This window comes from Oncorhynchus kisutch, linkage group LG8, assembly GCF_002021735.2.
Source record: "Oncorhynchus kisutch isolate 150728-3 linkage group LG8, Okis_V2, whole genome shotgun sequence".
Taxonomy (NCBI): Eukaryota; Metazoa; Chordata; class Actinopteri; order Salmoniformes; family Salmonidae; genus Oncorhynchus; species Oncorhynchus kisutch.
The window spans coordinates 33,455,120-33,478,288 of NC_034181.2; the positions used below are offsets into that span (position 1 = coordinate 33,455,120).

A 23,169-nucleotide genomic window follows, 5' to 3' on the forward strand; every position below is an offset into this window, starting at 1 on the left:
TCCTCCTTCATGGCGGGTCTTATAGGTAGCCCTAATACTTCATTTCGATGAGAAAAAGAATGAGACACATGTGAGTTTCGCTTCCTATGTTGATGTAAAATTACTCATCTAGCATTCTTCTCAGCCTTAGAGGACTGGTGTGTTGACCTGATTGATGGCATTACCCAAATGTAAACCTCATGATGTAAATTGCCAATGGCTACAACTAGCAGGGGTCTTGCGGATTGAGTGATCGTGGTAAACCTAGAGAGATGACAGGCATAGTACATCAACATTTTTCCTATTCCACGATTACCCTTCCAGTCCATATACAAGGCTGACCAAAGTAAGATAATGTTAGAACCTTTCAGGTGTTATAAATTAGTCTGTGTTAGACGGGATCGCATTAGCAAGTGTTAAGCATAATACATTGAGCATTCATTAAGTTTCCATAACAGATCTTAGAGAGGTTGCTTTGTTCAGTCATAAGATATACTGTACCTGGTCTGCCCCAAATGGAGTGATGTTGGATTTCACTGTTCCCACACCAAGGGCAATGAGAACAAGGGCAGTGTAGATCACTGGCCCGCAGTAAGGTGCCCGTGTGGGGCAGGTCACATTGCTTGGAAGGGTACCGTTTGTGCTCAAACACTCAGCCGGTTGCACTGGAAATGCCATTTCATCACCACACAGGGTATTCTGGGAGTCTGTACTTGCGATAAATGGGAAAAACAGTATGCCAAGAAAGTACAGGATCAAACTGCCAGCAATTGTCCAGAACTTTCCCAGATATGCATCAGCCAGCCAGCCACCAAATGGTGAGATCAGGTATGTAACCCCCATGAACATCAGTGGTGCCTGGCTGGCCTGAGTTCCCTCCCAATAAAATGGGCTACTGTTGAGGAAAAGGACCAGGTTGGAAGTGATGCCATAGAATGCCACTCGTTCCAATGACTCTGCCAGCAGAATAGTAGCACATGCCAGTCTTCTGCCCTGGAACACTGACACAGGCCTGTTCACAGTCACAGAGCTGCTGTCCAAAAGAGGGGTGCTCTCACTGGCATTCCTGCTGGCCATCTTCAGCTGACTTGTTGACTTGAAATGTTCACTGGAAAAACGTCAAACCTAAACAAAATGAACACGGGATGATAAAAATACAACAATAATAGGTGTTATGATGTCGTTAAGATGTTGGAGAGACTACAACGGGGTGGTCCAGTTCAGCTTAAGAGATACTTGTTTTCTTAGATAGCTAAGTAAGGCATGGAATATTAGCTAGCTTACAAAGTTTGGTGTGGTTCATGACGTCGGCATGCTAGCTTTAGAAAGATGATTCGCATCATAACACTGAGAAGTAGCATACAGTACCTTTAATGAATGACACACGTTCCAACGTCTGCCATTTAGCCTCCTATCCTAAAAGTTTTCTTGCTCGACCTGACACTAAATCAATGTGTTCAGAAAAGAGAATATCTAGCAAGCTAGCTACTCGCGTAACTGTAATGAAACTGACACTCACACTGCCTGTCACAGCACTGGCGCGTGACTGTAAGCTCCTTCAGCAGTCTAAATTGTGCTTTTTCCCGAATAACATAAACAGATTAAACGACTTCACATAACACTACTGACAGTTTGAGCGACTGAGGCAGTCAATCCCTACATTTTACAAAGTTGTGATTCGTGCAGTTGTTGCGCTGTTTCGATGCACATAGTTGAGTCATCTTAATTCCTCCCACTGTCGTATTTTAGCCTAGCTCCATTGGCCACAATGGTAACATGCTTATAATCTATTGGTCGAAAAGGAAGCCATTCAATGCTAACACTTCCTGCAGTGCTTGCAGTTCCTCTTTCTTTTGAGTAGAGAGTGTCATGAGTGAAGATCAGAGTACTCAAAATGGAATGAAACGAATGAATAAATATAGCCATATAAATAATTATATAGCTATATTGTTTTTTTTAAAAAGGTCGCTAGGCTTTTTCTGGAGGGGCCAGAGAGAGCGTTCCTCGTTTCCAGGGGAACATTACGAAAGACGGACTGTCATTTGTAAACAGTCCCACGTGTGCCAACGATGACGTAGCTCATGGTGTCAACAGGATGAGCTATAAACAGCCTGTAACTCAGGCAACTCTACACGAATTGAACATTATTTTTACATCGAACTTCTATTCAAATTGTAAATATAGAGACAGCCCTGGGTGTAGCTATGAAATTGCTATTTCTTGCATGCCTCAGTCCAAAAACGGGAAACTGCACCACAGCCGAGAGAATAAGGTAACGTTAGCGAGGTAGTTTTTGGGTTGTCTTGAAAATAAGGAAGTAACGTTAACGTGCTAGCTAGCTCACTGTCAGGAAAATGTGGATCATTAAATATTGGAGACCGGAGCTCAATTTACCTAGCATACAATAAGGAATCATAGTATGTTGGATCTGCAATACATGCCCAGTATTGGCCAATGATTCCCATTCAATGGTCAGTGCCAGAGCCATGTATCTATCGAAATGCACGACTCTGGTTAGTACCCACCTCACCTGTCATTGGTTGTCAAATATATTGGCTAACATCAGCTGGATCAACGCTCCCATCGGGGAATCAGTCGTGATCAATCAAAAACATTAACGCGTAGAGACTGATGTTAACATAAGGAGGTAGAGGGGGGTTCGTTTCCGGAGAAATGTCAGTGCCGAACTGCCAATGAAGCGAACATAACAGAATACAGGAATTAAAATATTTTATTAATAGGGGATTGGAGGTGGAGTAAAATGGCGGAAGTGGATGCTGAGTTCAAATCAAACAGCGAGTCGAGTAAAGTTGGTGAAGATGAATGTCCTGAATGGACAACCGTAGTTTTGAAAACTGGATCTAAAAGGAAATTCTCTCTAAAATGAGAGTGGAGGATACGTCTATGAATGATAATGATTCACATCTTCTTTGGATGCGTTTGTTGAGTAAGGATGTGTATGTGGGAAACCCGTTTGAGGTGTCAAATGGTGAAGTATATGCTGGGAAAAGTGTCAGAGTGACTGTCAGAGTGACCAGGACTCTGTCAGAGTGACCAGGAGTGGTCTTATTTTGATTTATTGTATTTCTGAAGAACAGAGGAAGATTGCAGTGGGTCTCAAAATTATCCCAACAGCAGAAGTTTGGTACTTTGAACTTTGGAGTAGAGCACCTGTCAAATGAGTCATCTCAGGGGTGACCACATATGTTCAGGTTGAATACCTGAAGAGAATTCCTGGTGTGGTTGTTGCCCGGCAACTGACCTGCTGGGTGACTGGAGAAAAATAAGAAAGTCTCTGTCGGTCCTTATGTTTTTTGATAAAGAGCATCTACCTATGCATGTGAAGCTTGGTTATGTAAGATGCGTTGTAAGAGCTTTTGTTCCCAAACTACTGCAGTGTAAGAACTGTAAAGGTTTTGGCAATGTTTCAAGTGTGTGTAGACGGATGGAGTATACTGAAAACGTTGTGCAGAAGGACGAGTTGCAATTGTGGTGGGGATCATGATCCCGAGTTCCTGGGGTGAAGGAGTTTGAGGTGGCAAAAGTTAGAGCGACCAATCGAATCTCCTATGCGGAGGCGATTAAAAGATTTGAGAAAACAAGTAATCCTAGTGAAGTAATCCTAGGTAGTGGATCCACCACAGCCTGTTGTAAATGTTTGCTGTCAGTCAAAAGATACCCTGTGTTAAAAATGAATATTTTTGTGGCATTCATTGCCACAGTTATAAACTGTATGGCTCAAGTCTCAAAGAAGTCTAAGAAACTGGACATGATTGTGGCTGTGGCGGAAATGTTTTTAGGACTTAAGAATTTTACATCTGAAGACTAGCAAGGGGTACTGGCGCCAGAATACGGCCCGCCCGCCCGCCCAGGCTCCCCTTGAGCCTCTAGGGAACAGATCTGTTTATTTTTATAACAGTGAAGTTGTTTTATTTATTTTAAGTCATTTTTTTGCTAGTATTTCCGTTGTTTGGGGGGGAATTCTGTTTCCATCCCGCACAGTAGGTGGCGGAATGCACATTTAAATGGTTGCCAATATACCATAAAAGAAGAAGTGCTCCCACCTAGCTAGCTATCCAGTTAACCTACACATCGAGATATAGCTATAGTGCTAGCTAACTGTAAGCTACAATCTTTTCATTTCAGGGCACACATTGAATCAGCGGGTCACACCTGTGAGCTTCGAGATGCTGCGGATTTCAAGTCATCGGCAGAGGTGGCCAGTTTGATAGAACAGAAGCCACCCTTCGAGGGTGCTATTGCCATTCACCTGTTCAAAGGAGGCAGGCTCCTTCTAGGTGAAGCTACAGTACCTTCAGAAAGTATTCATTCCCGTTGACTTATTCCACATTTTGTTGTGTTACAGCCTGAATTCAAAATGGATTAAATCTATTTTTTTACACACAATACCCCATAATAACAAAGTGACAGCATGTTTTTAGAAATATTTGCTTATTTATTGAAAATGAAATACAGAACCTTATTTACATCAGTATTCAAACCCCTTTGCTATGACAATTCAAATTGAGCTCAGATGCATCCCATTTCCTTTGATCATCCTTGAGATATCACTACAATTTGATTGGAGTCCACCTGTTACTAGGGATGCACATTTTGGGGAATATTTCCGTGGGAATATATGTGAATTAATGGAAATGTATGCAAATGAATGTTAATACCATTTTAAATGTAGATGTTTTTTTGCATTGGATACACAGTTGAAGTCAGAAGTTTACATACACCTTAGCCAAATACATTTAAACTCAGTTTTTCACAATTCCTGACATTTAATCTAAGTAAAAATTCCCTTTCTTGGGTCAGTTAGGATCACCACTTTATTTTAAGAATGTGAAATGGTAGAATAAAGTAGAATAAATGATTTATTTCAGCTTTTATTTCTTTCATCACATTCCCAGTGGGTCAGAAGTTTACATACACTGAATTAGTATTTGGTAGCATTGCCTTTAAATTGTTTAACTTGGGTCAAATGTTTCGGGTAGCTTTCCACAAGGTTCCCACAATAAGTTGGGTGAATTTTGGCCTATTCCTCCAGACAGAGTTGGTGTAACTGAAACAGGTTGTAGGCCTCCTTGCTTGCACACACTTTTTCAGTTCTGCCCACAAATGTTCTATAGGATTGAGGTCAGGGCTTTGCGATGGCCACTCCAATACCTTGACTGTTGTCCTTAAGCCATGTTGCCACAACTTTGGAAGTATGCTTGGGGTCATTGTTCATTTGGAAGACCCATTTGCGACCAAGCTTTAACTTCCTGACTGATGTCTTGAGATGTTGCTTCAATATATCCACACAATTTTCCTTCCTCATGACGCCATCTATTTTGTGAAGTGCACCAGTCCCTCCTGCAGCAAAGCATCCCCAGAACATGATGCTGCCACCTCCGTGCTTCACGGTTGGTATGGTGTACTTCGGCTTGCAAGCCTCCCCCTTTTTCATTCAAACGTTACAATGGTCTTTATGGCCAAACAGTTATATTTTTGTTTCATCAGACCAGAGGACATTTCTCCAAAAAGTATGATCTTTGTCCCCATGTGCAGTTGCAAACTGTAGTCTGACTTTTTAATGGCGGTTTTGGAGCAGTGGCATCTTCCTTGCTGAGCGGCCTTTCAGGTTATGTCGATATAGGACTTGTTTTTACTGTGGATATAGATACTTTTGTGCCCGTTTCCTCCAGCATCTTCACAGGTTCCTTTGCAGCTGTTCAACTTTTCGCACCTAAGTATGCTCATCTCTAGGAGACAGAACGCGTCTCCTTCCTGAGCGGTATGACGGCTGCGTGGTTCCATGGTGTTTATACTTGCGTACTATTGTTTGTACAGATGAATGTGGTACCTTCTGGCATTTGGAAATTGCTCCCAAGGATGAACCAGACTTGTGGAGGACTATAATTTTTTTTGGATGTCTTGACTGATTTCTTTTGATTTTCTTATGATGTCAAGCCAAGAGGCACTGAGTTTGAAGGTAGGCCTAGAGATACATCCACAGGTACACCTCCAATTGACTCAAATGATGTCAATTAGCCTATCAAAAGCGTCTAAAGCCATGACATAATTTTCTTGAATTTTCCAAGCTATTTAAAGGCACAGTCAAGTTAGTGTATGTAAACTTCTGACCTTCTGGATTTGTGATTTCAGTGAATTATAAGTGAAATCATCTGTAAACAATTGTTGGAAAAATTATTTGTGTCATGCACAAAGTAGATGTCAAAACTATAGTTTGTTAACAAGAAATGTGTGAAGTGGTTGAAAAACAAGTTTTAATGACTATTGAATGATCCCCAATGATCCATCGCATCTCCCAAAAATGTTTTCAACATACATCTGTAAAATGATAGTCTAGAAACTAAAGCTTTGCTTGTCTTCCTCTCAGGCTTCCATGTCTTCTCCCTTGACCTCCTCAATGTCCACCTCTTGAACAACAGACTCTGAGGCCTCATCTTCACTATCACTTTCCAACCTTGTTGAGGATGGCTTGTTGTCAGGCTCCAAATGCCTCATTTGCCCAGCTGGCCACCAATTTTTCAACCCTTGTATTGGTCAACCTGTTGCATGCTTTGGTGTGTGTGTTCCCAAACAAGGACTATTTGCACTCTGAGGCGGCTGATGTTGGAGGGATTTGTAGGATGATGTAGGCAACAGGGGAAAGAGCCTCAGATCCACAAAGTCCCTTCCACCAGATGGCTGATGAGATATGTTGGCACGACTGCCATATTGCATCTCCATCCCAAAGCCTTTGCTTGGAAGTGTACTTCGCCAGACTTCCAAGAACATTGACTTCGTCCAGGCCAAGGTGGCGAGACATGGTAGTGATGACACCATAGGCTTTGTTGATCTCTGCACCAGACAGGATGCTCTTGCCAGCGTACTTGTGGTCCAACACATACACTGCGGCATGTATGGACTTCAGGCAGAAGTCTTCACACTTTTCTATGTATTTCAGAACTGCAGTTTCCTCTGCTTGGAGCAACAGTGAAGTGGGCAGGGCTATTAGGATTTCTTCTCTTACATCTGCAAGCAGAGTCTGAATATCAGACAGGATGGCATTGTCTCCCTCAATCCATGCAATGGCTACTGCTATAGGTTTCAGGGGTTTTTCAGGCTGCTTACCACTCTGTCCCAAAATCCATAATCCAGACGGATCTTCTTGATGGAGCTGTCCATATCGTCAGACTGTGATATGGCCATTTCTTGGAGCGACTCCTACCCCTCCAGGAGACTGTCAAACATGACAACACCACCCCAATGGGTGTTGCTGGGCAGCTTCAAAGTGGTGCTCTTATTCTTATCACTTTGCTTGGTGAGGTAAATTGCTGCTATAACTTGATGACCCTTCACATACCTAACCATTTCCTTGGCTATCTTGTAGAGTATATCCATTGTTTTCAGTGCCATGATGTCCTTGATGAGCAGATTCAATGCATGAGCAGCACAGCCAATGGGTGTGATGTGAGGGTAGGACTCCTCCACTTTAGTCCAAGCAGCCTTCATTTTTTCAGCATTGTCTGTCACCAGTGCAAATACCTTCTGTGGTCCAAGGTCATTGATAACTGCCTTCAGCTCATCTGCAATGGAGACCGGTGTGTCTGTTGTCCCTTTTGTCTTTGCTATTGTAGAATACTGGTTGAGGGGTGGAGATGATGTAGTTATTTTTTCCTTGCCCACGAACATTCGACCACCCATCAGAGATGATTGCAATTGTCTGCTTTCTCTATGATTTTCCTGACCTTCACTTGAACTCTGCATCCAGCAAATGAGTAGATAAAGCATGTCTGGTTGGAAGGGTGTATGCTGGGCGAAGAACATTCAGACATCTCTTTCAATACACATTTCCTGTGAACATCAGACGTGAACCAGTTGCATACACAGTTCGAGCAAGACATTCATCAGCATTTCTCTGACTACGTTCCTCCATTGAGTCAAAACAACTTCTGATTCCAGGAGGACCATGAGCTGTTGCTATCGATAAGGTGTCTGATTCATCAGTTTCACCTCGAATAGAAGTAGAGAGACTTTTGTCCAGAGGTTGCTTGTTGTGAGTGCTGAGGGAACTTTATGTATTTTGCCAGATGATTCTGCATCTTTGTTGCATTCTTCACATATGATTTGGCACAGTATTTGCAAATGTACACAGCTTTTCATTCTACATTAGATGCAGTGAAATGTCTCCACATATCAGATAGTGGCCGTTGCATTTTCCTGTAAAGATTAGGAAAATAAATACAATTCCATGTACAGATAAATAGTTAAGCGGTTAGATTAAACAACTCCTTTGTAAGATAAGTGTTTTAAAATGAAACAGGTTAATTAACACTTCTCAGTTAGCAGGCTCAAGCAAACTAAAATCCACATGGTAGCAAAAACTAAATTGTTAACAAGTTAGAAATGATTTAAACACACACACTGTAGGCTACTATTTATTAGTTAACAAAAAAATCATGTATGTTGTTTAAAATATATTCACCCCACCCAGTATTCTATTCAAAACTTACCAGAAAGCATGTAGTCCTTGCCTCAGACAGTGTAGTAGTGTGGGCTCAATAGCATCTCCCTAGTGTGCAGGATCTTGAGAATCAGCTGTACATGTGATGGAAGAGTGCACAGCACATGTGATGGAAAAATACACTGTGCATGCAGAGGGTTGCAATTCCATTGAATTGGGGATAGTTTCATCAAAATATGCCACAAGACCTAGAATTGCTTTATGTGTATCCCACGAAAAAGGTTCACTGTTATAAGCTAACTTTTTTGATGAATTTAAGGAAAATTAGTATATTTTTAGTATATTTGGGATAGAAAACACTCTGAAGTTTCTAAAACTGTTTGGATGATATCTGTGAGTATAACAGAACTCATATGGCAGGCAAAAACCTGAGATAAAATCCAACTAGGAAGTGGGAAATCTGAGGTTTGTAGTTTTTCCACTCTTTGCCTATCCAAGATGCAGTGTAAATTTGGTCCGATTACACTTCCTAAGGCTTCCATTAGATGTCAACAGTCTTTAGAACCTTGTTTAGAACCACAGGCTTTAGAACCACAGGCTTCTACTGTGAAAGGGGAGAGAATGAGAGCTGTTTCAATCAGGTGTCTGGCAGAAGGCCATGAGCTGGTCACGCGCGTGGCCGTGAGAGCGACCTGCGTTCCATTGCATTTCTAAAGACAAAGGAATTGTCCGGTTGGAACATTATTGGAGATTTATGTTAAAAAGATCCTAAAGATTGATTCTATACATCGTTTGACATGTTTCTACGAACTCTAACGGAACTTTTTTACTTTTTGTGTGGACCTAGTACTCGCGCCTCATGAATTTGGATTTGTGAACTAAACGCGCGAACAAAAAGGAGGTATTTGGACATGATGGACTTTATCGAACAAAACAAACATTTATTATGGAACTGTGATTCCTGGGAGTGCATTCTGATGAATATCATCAAAGGTAAGTGAATATTTATAATGCTATTTCTGACTTCTGTTGACTCCACAACATGGTGGGTATATGTATGGCTTGTTCTGGTTCCTGAGCGCTGTACTCAGATTATTGCATGTTGTGCTTTTTCCGTAAAGCTTTTTTGAAATCTGACACAGTGGTTGCATTAAGGAGAAGTTTATCTATATTTCCATGCATAACACTTGTATCTTTTATCAATGTTTATTTTGAGTATTTCTGTAAATTGATGTGGCTCTCTGCAAAATCACTGGATGTTTTGGAATCAAAACATTACTGAACATAACGCACCAATGTAATCTGAGATTTTTGGATATAAATATGAACTGTATCGAACAAAACATACATGTCTTGTGTAACATGAAGTCCTATGAGTGTCATCTGATGAAGATTATCAAAGGTTAGTGATTAATTTTGTCTATTTCTGCTTTTTGTGACTCCTCACTTTGGCTGGAAAAATGTTTTTCTGTGACTAGGTGCTGACCTAACATAATTGCATGTTATGCTTTCGTCGTAAAGCCTTTTTGAAATCGGACACTGTGGTGGGATTAACAAGTTTATCTTTAAAATGGTGTATAATACTTGTATGTTTGAGGAATTTTAATTATGAGATTTCTGTTGTTTGAATTTGGCGCCCTGCACTTTCACTGGCTGTTGTCATATCGATCCCGATAACGGGATTCCAGCCGTAACTTCCCATGGAAAATTTCCGGACATTTCCAGGAAAGTTTCTGACCCTTTGCAACCCTATCTGTGATCAATTCAATTGTTTGGATATGATTTAGAAAGAAACACACCTGTCTATATAAGGTCCGACAGTTGACAGAGCCGAAACTAAAACAAACTATATCTCCATAAATCATTGAGATAGAATTGTGATGAAGGGTATAAAACCATTTCTAGAGTGTTGAAATTTTCCAAGAGCACAGTGGTCTCCATCATTGGGAAATTGAAAAAATATGGAACTACACAGACTCTGCCTAAAGCTGGCCAACTAGGCAAGAAGGACCTTGGTCAGAGAACCCAATGACAACTCTGACAGAAATACAGAATTCCTTGGCTGAGATGGGAGTACCTGCCAGAAGGATAACAGTCTCTACAGCACTTCACCAATCTGGATTTTATGGGAGAGTTACCAGACGGAAGCCATTCCTGAGAAAAAGGCACATGACGGCACACCTGGATTTTGCAGAAAGACTCTGAGAGCATAAGGCAAAAGATTACGTGGTCTGACGAGACATAAATTGAACTCTTTGTTCTGAATGCAAAGCACTATGTCTGGAGAACCAGGCACAGCTCATTACCCATCTAACACCATCCATACCTTGAATTATGGTGGTGGCAGCATCATGCTCAAATCAAATTTTATTTGTCACCTTTGTAAGGTTGGAGCCGAAATGACCTTACAGTGAAATGCTTACTTACAAGCCCTTAACCAACAATGCAGTTTGAAGAAAATCTCTAAAAAAGTAAGAGATAAGAATAACAAATAATTAAAGAGCAGCAGAAAATAACAACAGTGGGGCTATATACACGGGGTACCGACTGGTCTCCTGAGGGGGAATCGGTTTTGTCGTGCCCTCTTCACGACAGTCTTGGTGTGCTTGGACCATGTTAGTTTGTTGGTGATGTGCACACCAAGGAACTTGAAGCTCTCAACCTGCTCCACTAAAGCCTCCCTCAATGAGAATGGGGCCGTCCTCGGTCCTCCTTTTTCTGTAGTCCACAATTATCTCCTTTGTCTTGATCACATTGAGGGAGAGGTTGTTGTCCTTGCACCACACGGTCAGGTCTCTGACCTCCCTATAGGCTGTCTCGTAGTTGTCAGTAATCAAGCCAACCACTGTTGTGTCATCAGCAAATTTAATGATGGGGTTGGAGTCGTGCCTGGCCGTGCAGTCATGAGTGAACATGGAGTACAGGAGGGGACTGAGCACGCACCCCTGAGGGGACCCCGTGTTGAGGATCAGCATGGCGGATGTGTTGTTACCTACCCTTACCACCTGGGGGTGGCCCGTCAGGAAGTCTAGGATCCAGATGCAGAGAGAGGTGTCTAGTCCCAGGGTCCTTAGCTTATTGATGAGCTTTGAGGGTACTATGGTGTTGAGCTGAGCTGTAGTCAATGAATAGCTTTATCACATACAGTGGGGAGAACAAGTATTTGATACACTGCCGATTTTGCAGGTTTTCCTACTTATGTAGAGGTCTGCATGTAGAGGTCTGTAATCTTTATCATAGGTATACTTCAAACGTCAGAAAATCACATTTTTATGATTTTTAAGTAATGAATTTGCATTTTATTGCATGACAAGTATTTGATTAATCAGAAAAGCAGAACTTAATATTTGGTACAGAAACCTTTGTTTGCAATTACAGAGATCATACATTTCCTGTAGTTCTTGGCCAGGTTTGCACACACTGCAGCAGGGATTTTGGCCCACTCCTCCATACAGACCTTCTCCAGATCCTTCAGGATTCGGGGCTGTCGCTGGGCATTACGGACTTTCAGCTCCCTCCAAAGATTTTCTATTGGGTTCAGGTCTGGAGACTGGCTAGGCCACTCCAGGATCTTGAGATGCTTCTTACGGAGCCACTCCTTAGTTGCCCTGGCTGTGTGTTTTGGTTCGTTGTCATGCTGGAAGACCCAGCCACGACCCATTTTCAATGCTCTTACTGAGGGAAGGAGGTTGTTGGTCAAGATCTCACGATACATGTCCCCATCCATCCTCCCCTCAATACGGTGCAGTCATCCTGTCCCCTTTGCAGAAAAGCATCACCCCAAGAATGATGTTTCCACCTCCATGCTTCACGGTTGGGATGGTGTTCTTGGGATTGTACTCATCGTTCTACTTCCTCCAAACACGGCGAGTGGAGTTTAGACCAAAAAGCTCTATTTTTGTCTCATCAGACCACATGACTTTCTCCCATTCCTCCTCTGGATAATCCAGATGGTCATTGGCAAACTTCAGACAGGCCTGGACATGCGCTGACTTGAGCAGGGGGACCTTGCGTGCGCTGCAGGATTTTAATCCATGACGGCGTAGTGTGTTACTAATGGTTTTCTTTGAGACTGTGGTCCCAGCTCTCTTTAGGTCATTGACCAGGTCCTGCCGTGTAGTTCTGGGCTGATCCCTCACCTTCCTCATGATCATTGATGCCCCACGAGGTGAGATCAAGCATGGAGCCCCAGACCCAGGGTGATTGACCGTCATCTTGAACTTCTTCCATTTTCTAATAATTGCGCCAACAGTTGTTGCCTTCTCACCAAGCTGCTTGCCTATTGTTCTGTAGCCCATCCCAGCCTTGTGCAGGTCGACAATTTTATCCCTGATGTCCTTACACAGCTCTCTGGTCTTGGCCATTGTGGAGAGACTCCATTGTGGAGTCTGTTTGATTGAGTGTGTGGACAGGTGTCTTTTATACAGGTAACAAGTTCAAACCGGTGCAGTTAATACAGGTAATAAAGAGAAACTAACAGGTCTATGAGAGCCGCAATTCTTACTGGTTGGTAGGTGATCAAATACTTATAATACTTAAAAATCATACAATGTGATTTTCTGGATTTTTGTTTTAGATTCCGTCTCTCACAGTTGAAGTGTACCTATGATAAAAAATTACAGACCTCTACATGCTTTGTAAGTAGGAAACACTGCCGATTTTGCAGGTTATCAAATACTTGTTCTCCCCACTGTAGGTGTTGCTTTTGTCCAGGTGGGAAAGGGCAGTGTGGAGTGCAATAGAGATTGCATCATCTGTGGATCTGTTGGTGCGGTATGCAAATTGGAGTGGGTCTAGGGTTTCTGCGATAATGGTGTTGATGTGAACCATGACCAGCCTTTCAAAGCATTTCATGGCTACAGACGTGAGTGCTATGGGTCGGTAGTCTATGTGGATGCTTCTCAGCAGCAGGGTCTGGGAGACTGGTAAGGTTAGGGGAACAATGAATTAAGCCAAATACAGGCAAATCCTTGATGAGAACCTACTTCTGAGTGCAAACAACCTTAGACTGGGCGAAAATGTATGTTCCAACAGTACATTGACCCCAAGCATACAGCCAAAGCAATGCTGGATTGGCTTCAGAACAAGAATGGGAAAGTCCATGAGTGGCCAAGTCAAAGCCTGGACTTGAATTCCATTGAAAATATTTGGAAAGATCGCTGTTCACCGCCGCTCCCCATCTAACTTATCAGAGCTTGAGAAAATCTGCAAGGAAAAATGGGAGAAAATTCCAAATCAAGGCTGATACAGACATCGCCAATTTGGCTCAAAGCTCTAATCGCCGCCAAAGTTGCTTCTACAAAGTATAGACTCGGGTTTGAATGTAAATGAGATATTTATGCATTTCATTTTAAATACATTTGCAAAAATGTAAACAAAAACAAAAATATCTGTCATTATGGGGTATTGTGTGTGTTGAATTCTGTCTTTAACTACAAAATGTGGAATATGTCTGATGAATTCCTTCTGAAGCCACTGTATATTTGCATCTTATCACCTTTTCTTATTCCCTTATTGATTCACCCTTTCTTTGAGGTGAATTGTACTGATAATGTCATTGATAGTAGCTTAACTAGCTAATAATAGACGGATAAAGATTCCAACTTTATCAACATCCCCCCTTTTCTGCTCTTTATACCAGATACTCAAGTGCCCTTTGGAGTAGTCTTCGGAGGAACAGACATTAATGAAGACGTGAAAGTGGAGCAGAAGCGTGCAGTTATGGAGCAGGTGTTGCTGAAAGCCAGGTGAAGTCAAGCCTCTCAGACTCTAGATTTGGAAACCATTTAATGTCCAGTTGAACCACAGACTCCAATCAAATCAAATGTATTTATAAAGCCCTTCTTACATCAGCTGATGTCACAAAGTGCTCTACTGAAACCCAGCCTAAAACCCCAAACGGCAAGCAATGCAGGTGTAGAAGCACAGTGGCTAGGAAAAACTCCATAGAAAGGCCAGAACCTAGGAAGAAACCTAGGGAGGAACCAGGCTATGAGCGGTTCGTTGCTCCAGTGCAATTCCGTTCACCTATACACTCCTGGGCCAGACTACACTCAATCATAGGACCTACTGAAGAGATGAGTCTTCAATAAAGACTTAAAGGCTGAGACCGAGTCTGCATCTCTCACATGGGTAGGCAGACCATTCCATAAAAATGGAGCTCTATAGGAGAAAGCCTTGCCTCCAGCTGTTTGGGACAGTAAGTAGGCCTGCGTCTTGTGACCGTAGCGTACGTGTAGATATGTACGGCAGGACCAAATCGGAAAGGTAGGTACGAGCAAGCCCATGTAATGCTTTGTAGGTTAGCAGTAAAACCTTGAAATCAGCCCTTGCCTTAGCAGGAAGCCAGTGTAGAGAGACTAGCACTGGAGTAATATGATCAAATCTTTTGGTTCTAGTCAAGATTCTAGCAGCTGTGTTTAGCACTAACTGAAGTTTAATTTGTGCTTTATCCGGTGGCCGGAAAGTAGAGCATTGCAGTAGTCTAACCTAGAAGTGACAAAGGCGTGGATTAATTCTTCTGCATAATTTTTAGACAGAAAGTTTCAGATTTTTGCAATGTTACGTAGATGGGAAAAAAGCTGTCCTTGAAAAAGTCTTTATGTTTGTCAAAAGAGAGATCAGGGTCCAGAGTAACACCGAGGTCCTTCATAGTTTTCTTTGAGACGACTGTACAACCATCAAGATTAATTGTCAGATTCAACAGAAGATCTCTTTGATCTCTTGGGACCTAGAACAAGCATCTCTGTTTTGTCCGAGTTTAAAAGTAGAACATGTGCAGCCATCCACTTCCTTATGTCTGAAACACAGGCTTCCAGGGAGGGCAATTTTGGGGTTTCACCAAGTTTCATTGAAATGTACAGCTGTGTGTCATCCGAATAGCAGTGAAACTTAACATTATGTTTCCGAATGACATCACCAAGATGTAAAATATATATAGTGAAAACAATAGTGGTCCTAAAACGGAACCTTGAGGAACACTGAAATTTACAGTTGATTTGTCAGAGGACAAACCATCCACAGAGACAAACTGATATCTTTCCGACAGATAAGATCTAAACCAGGCCAGGACTTGACCATGCATACAGAATACATGCTAACAATTTTCAACTACTGTACTCTGGACAGTTCCCTTGCTTTTTTGCAATTTTAAATGTCTACCCCTGAACACATTACCAAAAAGCCCATGCATTGATCTGAAAAATATAACACCAATAAACTTGCTATTGAATGAATACGTTATAATTTACAGTATCACATTTTAAGACCACACACACGCATAACAATTGTATAATTGCTGCCTTGACTGCACTATGTTTCTTTATATTGTCTCAGTAGTAGATAGTGCACCATAGAGGTTTGGCTGAAGTACAGTGAGGATGTGTGGGAAAATAAAGACAGGATTACTATGAGCTACCACTAGGAGAACTTCTGGGTCTGTATTACTGGCATGAAACAGTGAGGTTGAACTGTCTTACCAGTGAAGCTAACCCCAGCTGGGCTGGTTATGTGTTCTATCTTCGTGGGATCCTGCCCTGCCTCTAATGCTGCTGGCTAGTGGTGCATTGGCTCAGTATCTGAGCCTAGGCTATACGTCTTATTTCACAGAGTACTTTGTGTCTTTATTTTCAAGGGTGTTGTTTTGATTTTACAGCCCGTAAGACACCCATCTAGTATGAGTCTAAGGGATAATTGCTTCTGGGGAACACTGGTGTAATCTGGGTCACATGACTTCAAACGTCTCAGTCATGGCACCTCCTGCTGTTACCGCCTCTCCTCACAAACCTTGATCATGAAATTAATGTCACCCATAACTAGGCCTGTTGGCCCATTTCACAATCCTTACGAAATATAGCACATCACTGCCTTTTTGTTCAACATTTCCTTTGTATTCTTAGTAGGGCCCGACCGATATATTGTTTCACCGATGTTATCAGATGATATTGGCCTTTTTAAAATCCTATTCCACGACATACATTAAGTAGGGTGAGAAAAGGGAATGTCATGCTTCTCTGAACACTTGTGGCCATTCTCATATTGGACAATTGCTCCTTTGAAATGCTGTGTGGTAAATGTCTCTTTTTCATGTCCCTGCTGTAAAACAGTATATCGGCAGCTATATCGGTATCAGTTAGGTTTGTCTCCCCCCAAAATTTGAATTGTTATTAGACCCACCCAAAATAACATATTGATTCACGCACAAATCCTTCCTCAAACCAGCAGCAGCAACTTCTCCACCCTTACCTACACATCCTCAGTTAGGAGGTTTGTGTGGAGTTCCTGTCATATGCCTTTGATTTCTGCTCTGATATTTTCTCAACTGTTATTGTTTGGAAAGGAGTGACAGATGCTAACCCTGAAAGACTATTGTGTTATCATACTGTCCATGACCATTAACTGAAGTAATGGGTTTTCTTTTTATCTTTTTTTTTACAGATTTGCTGTTGCATTTACTGACAAACTGAAAGCAGAGGCTGAAGTATTTCTGGTAGCTATGATTCATTCATCAGTTTTAACTCTGCTTGTAGTAGTGCTCACATATGACCATTTTAAACCGAGCAAGCACACTTACTGTAAAGTGGGGGTTCAAAGATGCCTCATTCAAGTACATGGCCAGGTGTGTTTTATGTCTACCATAGTGTTTAATTATAGTATGTCTCTAAGTTATATAGTAACTGGTTCAATTAAATGTTCATATGAATCCGTATTGAGAACATGGGAGTCGTAAAGGAAATCTCTGCTAATATTGTGCCAAATGATATGTGTAATGATGGCAGTCTAAAGGGGCAAGCCATCTCAGAGGTCATTGTAGAAGCGAGTGAAATATTTTTCACTTCCAATTTACAGCACATCAAGAGACAGCAGGCACCTGACAGCCACAGTAAATAAAACAGAATGGTTTTACTAACCAAAACACAATATCCTGGCCCGTCCCATAATAGTGTGGCAATATAACAATATCACCATGTTTTATTTCCAGATTAAGCGAAATGGCACGCTTTATCGCTGTCATCTATCAGTGACAGCATGCAATCAGGGCAGGCGCAGGGAGACTGTGCTACGCTTTCTATTGAGACAGAAAACACACATGGGGGATAGATCAAGTCTAACTGTGTGATAACATCCAGTCAATTACCTTTCCATCAACTGTGAATTATTGGCTTGGGCTCACCCCTTTCACTTGGTGATGACTGTTTATGCTTATTTTGCGGTGGTAATGCACAGTGCCTTCAGAAAGTTTTCACACCCCTTGACTTTTTCCATATTTTGTGTTACAACCTGAATTTAACATTTATTAAATTGATATTTTGTGTCACTGGCCTTTTAATACCCCATAATGTCAATGTTTAGACATGTTTACTAATTAATTAAAAATGAAAAGCTTCAGTATCTTGAGTCAATAAGTATTCAACCCCTTTGTTATGGCAAGCCTAAGTACAGGAGTAAAGATTTGCTTAACAAGTCAGGGCACATGTTGGTAGATGGGTATAAAAAATAAAGCAGACATTGAATATCCCTTTGTGCATGTTGAAGTTATTCATTACACTTTGGATGGTGTATCAATACACCCAGTCACTACAAAGATAAACGCGTCCTGACTAACTCAGTTTCCGGAGAGGAAAGAAACCGCTCAGGGATTTCACCATGAGGCCAATGGTGACTTTAAAACAGTTCCAGTTTGAAGACTGTGATAGGAGAAACCTGAGGATGGATCAATAACATTGTAGTTACTCCACAATACTAACCTAATTGACAGAGTGAAAAGAAGGACGTCTGTACAGAATAAAGATATTCAAAATCATGCATCCTGTTTGCAATAGGTCACTAAAGTAAACCTGCAAGAAATGTGGCAAATAAATTAACTTTATGTCCTGAATACAAAGCGTTATGTTTGGGGCAAATTGAAAACAACAAAAACATCACTGAGTAGAAATTCACCTTTCAGCAGCACAATAACATAAAAAAGGACAAATATACACTGGAGTTGCTTACCAAGATAACATTCATTGAATGTTCCTGAGTGGCCTAGTTACAGTTTTGACTTAAATCGGCTTGAAAATCTATGGCAAGAGTTAAAAGGCTGCCCAGCAATGATCAACAACAATTTAGGAAATCTGTTCCCAAATATTCCCACACATAGAGGTATATGTGATCGTATCCCAATATAATCAAGGTTTGAAATTATTCTGTTTTTGTCGAATACTATATCTGTTTGTGATTATTGCGTTCAATTTTCAGTGTATAAATTATTAATAACTGCTGTATATTCCGGCCACCTGACCAGAACATACAGCACATAATTTGTACACTGCAAATTGACCGCAAAAAATAAATAAATAAAGATAACGTACACTTTATGTTAACACATTATTGCTTACAGTTATATGTGGGAGAAAAAAAATTCTGTTATGAAACTGCCTGTCACCATACTTGTTAGTTCTCCTTAATGGGGTGTGTCTTACCATGCAAATAATTTTGTATGTTTAAATTGCTGCATTAAACTTTCAGGATTTTTTCCAATATCATATTCTCTGTTTTCATCCCCCCAGCTGTCCCAAAGCAGCAAAATCTACGTCCAGCCTCAAGGTAAGCTCTGTAGGATGAAATATTCACTGCCCGTAGTTGTGCTTCCCTGTGTGTCTGTGGCAGTATTTTCTGTTGCAATAAGCAGCTTTGGCAGTTCTCCCACCACAACATGCTGCAGTAGAGTATTTTGAGTCGCTCTTGCCATTGGCTATCTGTCACACCACATGGGTCAGCACAAAGCAACACAGAGAGGTGTACTGTAGGTCTCCAAGCCGCATGTCTCCTGAGCCAATAGTGCCCAGCCCCAGCAAAACAGACCAGACTGCTGCCAGTGTCCTCAGCAAAGCCTGGTTACAGAGAGATGTGCTAACCAACTGTATTACCCACTAAACATGTCGGTGACAAAACCCCCCTGGAGAAGTACAGTAATGATGCATGTGAAAGATGTAACATGTCAGCATGTAGCATTCCCAGATGTGTAATCTTACCTCATATGTCACACAGTAGTGGCTCATTGTCATCACCCAATGTGGAGTATGTGTGATAAGTTGCACGGAGATGCAGAGCACATTAGCGTGTTAATATGGAGGGCAGCCTAATGATAGATATGACCTTTAAGAAAGTCAGGGTTGTCAGTAAATTATCATTAATCCTATGACCCCCGCACTTACCTCCCACAGATGACCTACTCTATGTACTTATTCGCTGCAGTGCAGTCAAAATATATGATTTTTCTGTGTTTTATGTTTCTACACCATGAGGTTGGAATAATACTGTGAAATTGTGAAAATGATTATAATGTACTTTTAGTTTCTGAGCTGTTTGAAATAACTATGTGAGTTTTCATCTTGTTTTGCTGGGTGGGGTTTTTGAACTGTCTGATCAAATCAAATTGTATTTGTCACATGCACCAAATAAAACAGGTGTAGACCTTACCGTGAAATGGTGTAAAAAAAAAGTGAGTTTAGCCCTCTGCTTACATTCAGAATACTCACAGTAAGGTACTTAATTGTTACCCAGAAATGATTTGATATTGAGATAAAAATGGCTGCATCGGACCATTAATATGACTTAACTCTTTCTTGGAAAATACAATGACCGATCTCACAGACACACTGTTTATTTTCTTTGGTTCTGAAGGGATCAAGACTGATGCGGCTCAGAGTTTCTGCTGGAGTGAATTTCTAAGGCGCTCAGGTACTTTTTTTCACAAAAGTTAACATGGAAAGAAATAAAGGAAACTGAAGACTTGGAGGACATGCACATTAGCCCTTTTCTCTCTCTCGCTCTCACCCTCTTCCCTCTCTCCTCGCTTGCTTGATCTACTCCTCTGTCCCTATCCCACCACCTCCATATTAAATGTATGTCATTACTCAAAGTAGCTTCCCCACACACAGCCCTGACTTGAAATGGAACATTGTAGGACGATTTCCATCCCAGGTACATCAGAGCTCAGGGCAGTTCAGGGATGCGACCCTATGATTAATAGCGCTCCCATACAGGGCCATTCCTAACCATGTTTCTACACTGGTGCCAGTAATACTGATGGCCAACATTCACTTCCCCATTCAGTATACATGAGATAAGAGTGACTGCTCAGCTGTTGTGTTTTCTATGTAATATAGCTTCTGTATGATTCTTTGTAGTTTACTACTTTCTAATATAAAGACTGCCTGTGCTGTTTTTCTCTGCATGTCTGGGTGTGAGAAAGCATACAATAGCCTGGCTATCTGGATGTTGGACGGTGTATACTATGTGTATCCTGTACATCCATCTAGTACAACTTCAACTACCTTGTAACTTGGAAACCAGAATTAATTAACAGTTACAAATTGTAGGCTCCTTTTTTAGTATTTTAGAAAAATAATTTAATAATTTTCATGCAGTCTTACGGTTAATAGATTCTTGTTGGATGCCTTTGTTTCCATGTTGTTTACCAGATTAGTTGTTATATTCCCTCTTTTGTACTTTGACACACACTGAGGCCCTATTTCTACTCCCAGAATAATAATTATTCAATCTTCATAACTTTAATTCTCGGCTCTTCTCAGACACAACAAAACGCACTGGCAGAATCAACGCCTCCAGCGTCAGAAAGAGATCAATCCTTTAGCCTTTCCTGTCAACACTTGTCCCCTCCATGTCTTCACACACACTCCGGCACAGTGGGGGACTCTTTCTCATCTGCCTGTTTTCCTTTTCAATATCACACTTTTTTTCTTTCCTTTTGTTTTGTCTCAAAGTAAATCAGAACATGTTTGTTCTGCCAAACAAGGCTTGTTGTGCCCTCCCATGCAATTACACCATGACACACAGTGAGAATGGCAGATAACTAAAACTCTCCTCTTGTATGTAGGTTAGAGTAGGCCATTTTCAGCTCAAAATGTGTGTGTGGGGCTTTGAGGGTAGAATGTTAATCGAAGGGAGAGCCATGGCCCAGCGAGCGCACTCCAAGATACACTATATATACAAAAGTATGTGGACACCCCTTCAAATGAGTGGATTTGGCTATTTCAGCGACATCCGTTGCTGACCAGTGTTTAAAATCGAGCACACAGCCATGCAATCTCCATAGACAAACATTGGCAGAAGAATGGCCTTACTGAGGAGCTCTGACTTTCAACGTGGCACTGTCAAAGGATGCTACCTTTCCAGCAAGTCAGTTCGTGAAATGTCTGCCCTGCTAGAGCTTCCCCGGTCAACTGTAAGTGCTGTTGTTGTGAAATGGAAATGTCTAGGCGCAACAATAGCTCAGCCACAAATTGGTAGGCCACACAAACTCACAGAACGGGCCCGCCGAATGCTGAAGTGTGTAGCATGTAAAAATCGTTTGTCCTCGGTTGCAACACTCACTACCGAGTTCTAAACTGCCTCTGGAAGCAATGTCCGTACAATAACTGTTTGTTGGAAGCTTCACAAAATGTTTTGTTGACCGAGCAGCCGCACACAAGCCTAAGATCACCATGCGCAATGCCATGCCAAGTATCGGCTGGAGTGGTGTAAAGCTCATCACCGTTGAAAACTCGTTCTCTGGAGTGATTAATCACTTTTCTACATCTGGCAGTCTGACGGACTAATCTGGATTTGGGGGATGCCAGGAGAACGCTACCTGCCCCAATGCATACTGCCAATTGTACATTTTGGTGGAGGAGGAATATTGGTCTGGAGCTGTTTTTCATGGTTCGGGCTACGGAAATGTTAACGCTACAGCATACAATGACATTCTAGACCATTCTGTGCTTCCACCTTTGTGCCAACAGTTTGGGGAAGGCCCTTTCCTGTTTCAGCATGACAATGCCCCCGTGCCCAAAGCATGGTCCATACAAAAATGGTTTATCGAGATAGGTGTGGAAGAACTAGCAAAGGGGGGGGGACCAACTCCATATTAATGCCCATGATTTTAGAATGAGATGTTCGCCGAGCATGACTTTTGGTCATGTAGTGTACCTCCTCAGTAGAACATGAGTCCCAGGCAATCCAGCTGCCTGATTGAAGTTGCTTCTCTCTCTGTATTACCCTTTGGTTGTGGTGCAACAGCCAAGGGCAGAGAGTGTAGTGTTAGGAAGATCCTGAGGCTGCAGCTCCATCAAAGGCAGAGTATCAGTAGAGTGTTGCCCCACTGCTGTGTGCACTGTGGGGCTGAGGGTGTAGGCAGGTGCAGGGCAAATGACAGCAGGCTGGTGAGTGACAGACAGCCCTGGGGGATCACAGAGGGGGGTGGGGGCCGGGTATAAGCAGGGGTCTTCTGAGGTAGGGCAGGTTTTACACTGTAGGGAAGGGGGTTTCTGAGTCTGTCCAGAGGGAATAACGCTGGCACCAACCTCCTCTAGAGGCATAACTAAACTACACCATCTCTTCTAGAAAGGCATGGGGTGTGTGGCATTAGTTAAGCTGATAGGGGCCACAATTATAAACAATATTGTGTTTATTTTCTCTAGTGCTGCCAAAGTGTGTAGGAATAGTAGATTTCAATGCAGTCGTTAGGAATATTCTTGGTGGCAATGGCAGTCCCAAGTCTAACTCCCTATGGTTTTCCCTAAATTCCGTTTAAATTAAGTTAGAAAGCTGCAGTGTTTCAGAAGCTCTTATTTAGCCTCTGTGTTCAGTATGTTTTACACTGTGGCAGTCTCCAGACGTACTGACAGGAGCCACTGAACACACACACACAACAATGACAGGGAGCTATGCAATGTGCCCCTCAACAT

The 23,169-nt window shown here is 41.9% G+C and overlaps 2 protein-coding genes across 6 annotated transcripts in view; one reads left to right on the forward strand and one right to left on the reverse strand.

Annotated features, from left to right (window-relative positions):
• LOC109895833 (solute carrier family 15 member 4-like) overlaps window positions 1–1,716 on the reverse strand; it is a 42,487-nt gene extending 40,771 nt beyond the window's left edge. Inside the window, exons 1-2 of one of the 3 annotated variants that reach the window (XM_020489853.2) lie at window positions 1,499–1,716; window positions 481–1,104 (exon numbers count right to left, since the gene is read on the reverse strand). In XM_020489853.2, the coding sequence (XP_020345442.1) occupies window positions 481–1,056 (576 nt within the window). In that variant the 5' untranslated portion in view covers window positions 1,057–1,104; window positions 1,499–1,716. Of the gene's footprint in view, window positions 1–480; window positions 1,105–1,347 lie in introns of all 3 variants that reach the window. The other 2 variants (XM_020489852.2, XM_031830155.1) reach the window with 2 other exon arrangements.
• Window positions 1,717–1,835: 119 nt separating this feature from the next.
• Window positions 1,836–23,169, forward strand: part of glt1d1 (glycosyltransferase 1 domain containing 1) — a 45,787-nt gene continuing 24,453 nt past the window's right edge. Inside the window, exons 1-6 of one of the 3 annotated variants that reach the window (XM_031830157.1) lie at window positions 1,836–2,251; window positions 4,126–4,301; window positions 14,079–14,184; window positions 16,874–16,925; window positions 18,988–19,024; window positions 20,105–20,161. In XM_031830157.1, coding sequence (XP_031686017.1) covers window positions 2,184–2,251; window positions 4,126–4,301; window positions 14,079–14,184; window positions 16,874–16,925; window positions 18,988–19,024; window positions 20,105–20,161 — 496 coding nt within the window. In that variant the 5' untranslated portion in view covers window positions 1,836–2,183. The remainder of the gene's footprint in view (window positions 2,252–4,125; window positions 4,302–14,078; window positions 14,185–16,873; window positions 16,926–18,987; window positions 19,025–20,104; window positions 20,162–23,169) is intronic. The other 2 variants (XM_031830156.1, XM_020489857.2) reach the window with 2 other exon arrangements.